The following is a 1398-nucleotide window of genomic DNA, read 5'->3' as shown; positions in this document are numbered from 1 at the left end:
TGCTGAATATATATATTGGTTGTTTATAAAGACAGCTTCAATATTTCACAAGAACGCGGGGGCGGGCCCGCAGCGCGCGGTACGCCGCCACGGCCTCCAGGCGCGCGCGCTCGCGTCGCTCCGCCTCCGCCGGCGGCAGCGCCCCCCGGCCCCCCCGCAGCATGGCGCTGAGCAGCAGCTCCTTGCACCCCGGCTGCAATTTATATTATAAGAATGACACGAGGTCTAACAATATTATGTTGCAATAAGTGTTAGCTGCGTGTACTGACCCTGCGGTCGCTGCCGTCGCTGCGGGCGGCGGCGTGTCGCGGACGCACGGGCAGCGCGGGCGGCGCGTGCGCGACCTCACCGAACGCGACGCGCTCGCGGCGCACCTCGCCCGGCCCCGCCCCCGCCCCCGCACCGCGCTGCGGACCAAGCGACAGAGCGAGTGACGTCACACGCATCATACATTGTGTAATGTCAGTGGCAGGTGTAGCTGAGAGATGTTGGGATGCTGGGATGCTAGGATGCTGCGAGATGTGTGCGTGCCCCGGCACACTGCGACGCATCGACAGCTTCTAATGAAAAGGCTTTACATACACATCTATTAATAAATTTGTTAAAGGATGTAACCTCCAAAGCCTTCTCCTTCTTTGCCTTCTTTTTCAGCGCAAGTTTCTGGGCGCGGCTCGGCTTGGGCGGGGGCTCCTCGCCGCCGCCGTCACCGGTCCTAGCGTTGTTCTGTTTCCTCTTGCGTCGGGCTCTCTGTAGTGCCATCTGCTCACCCTTTATATCTTCCATTTCTATGTCCAACTACATAAATAAGTTTCACAATTAATAAGCTAAATTTTTCCTTATGCAAAACCTGATATTTGTCTGATATTGAGCAGACTGTGCAGGTGGTTAACTCCGAGCACGGCATCATCAAGTACTTGCAATGTTAATCACAAATACATATCAATTATTAATACCAAAAATTTAAATAACAGACACAAATAATAATGATTACAACAATATCACTCAGTGGAGAAATAGCTGACAGTGTTGCTGTGTTTTTGAACTATTTCTATACAGTTTGTATGAAATGGTTTTTTGGAAACCCCCAGATCAAATGTCAGATTTTGTATGAAACTTACTGGATAGTGTTCTTGATCAGCAGGAGTGTGAATGGCCTTCATGGCACTGTTGATCCTTATTGTGAAACTCCTTCCCGTTTCTCCGGGCAGTCTGCGCAGCTTCCCGACAGGGTTGTCATTATGTGCCTCAATGCTATCTCTGTCTGGAAAAAACTTTTGACATTTTATTACAATATCACTAGTGACTTCAGGTGAAGTACACAACTGTCTCAGTAAGAAAGTCTATATTTTACAGTGGAGATATTGAGTATTGCACAAACACAAGAACAGCAATACCCTA

General features: G+C 49.7%; 1 protein-coding gene across 1 annotated transcript in view; it reads right to left on the bottom strand.

Annotated features, from left to right (window-relative positions):
• Window positions 1-236: 236 nt before the first annotated feature.
• Window positions 237-1398, bottom strand: part of LOC106121073 (coiled-coil domain-containing protein 137) — a 2031-nt gene continuing 869 nt past the window's right edge. Inside the window, exons 3-5 of the mRNA XM_013316564.1 lie at window positions 1119-1261; window positions 616-795; window positions 237-407 (exon numbers count right to left, since the gene is read on the bottom strand). Coding sequence (XP_013172018.1) covers window positions 252-407; window positions 616-795; window positions 1119-1261 — 479 coding nt within the window. The 3' untranslated portion in view covers window positions 237-251. The remainder of the gene's footprint in view (window positions 408-615; window positions 796-1118; window positions 1262-1398) is intronic.

The sequence above is a fragment of the Papilio xuthus genome, unplaced genomic scaffold (genome assembly GCF_000836235.2).
Source record: "Papilio xuthus unplaced genomic scaffold, Pxut_1.1 DF826945.1, whole genome shotgun sequence".
NCBI classification, from domain to species: domain Eukaryota; kingdom Metazoa; phylum Arthropoda; class Insecta; order Lepidoptera; family Papilionidae; genus Papilio; species Papilio xuthus.
The sequence above is the reverse complement of the archived record's forward strand: the minus strand, read 5'-3'. Positions and strand labels throughout refer to the sequence as shown.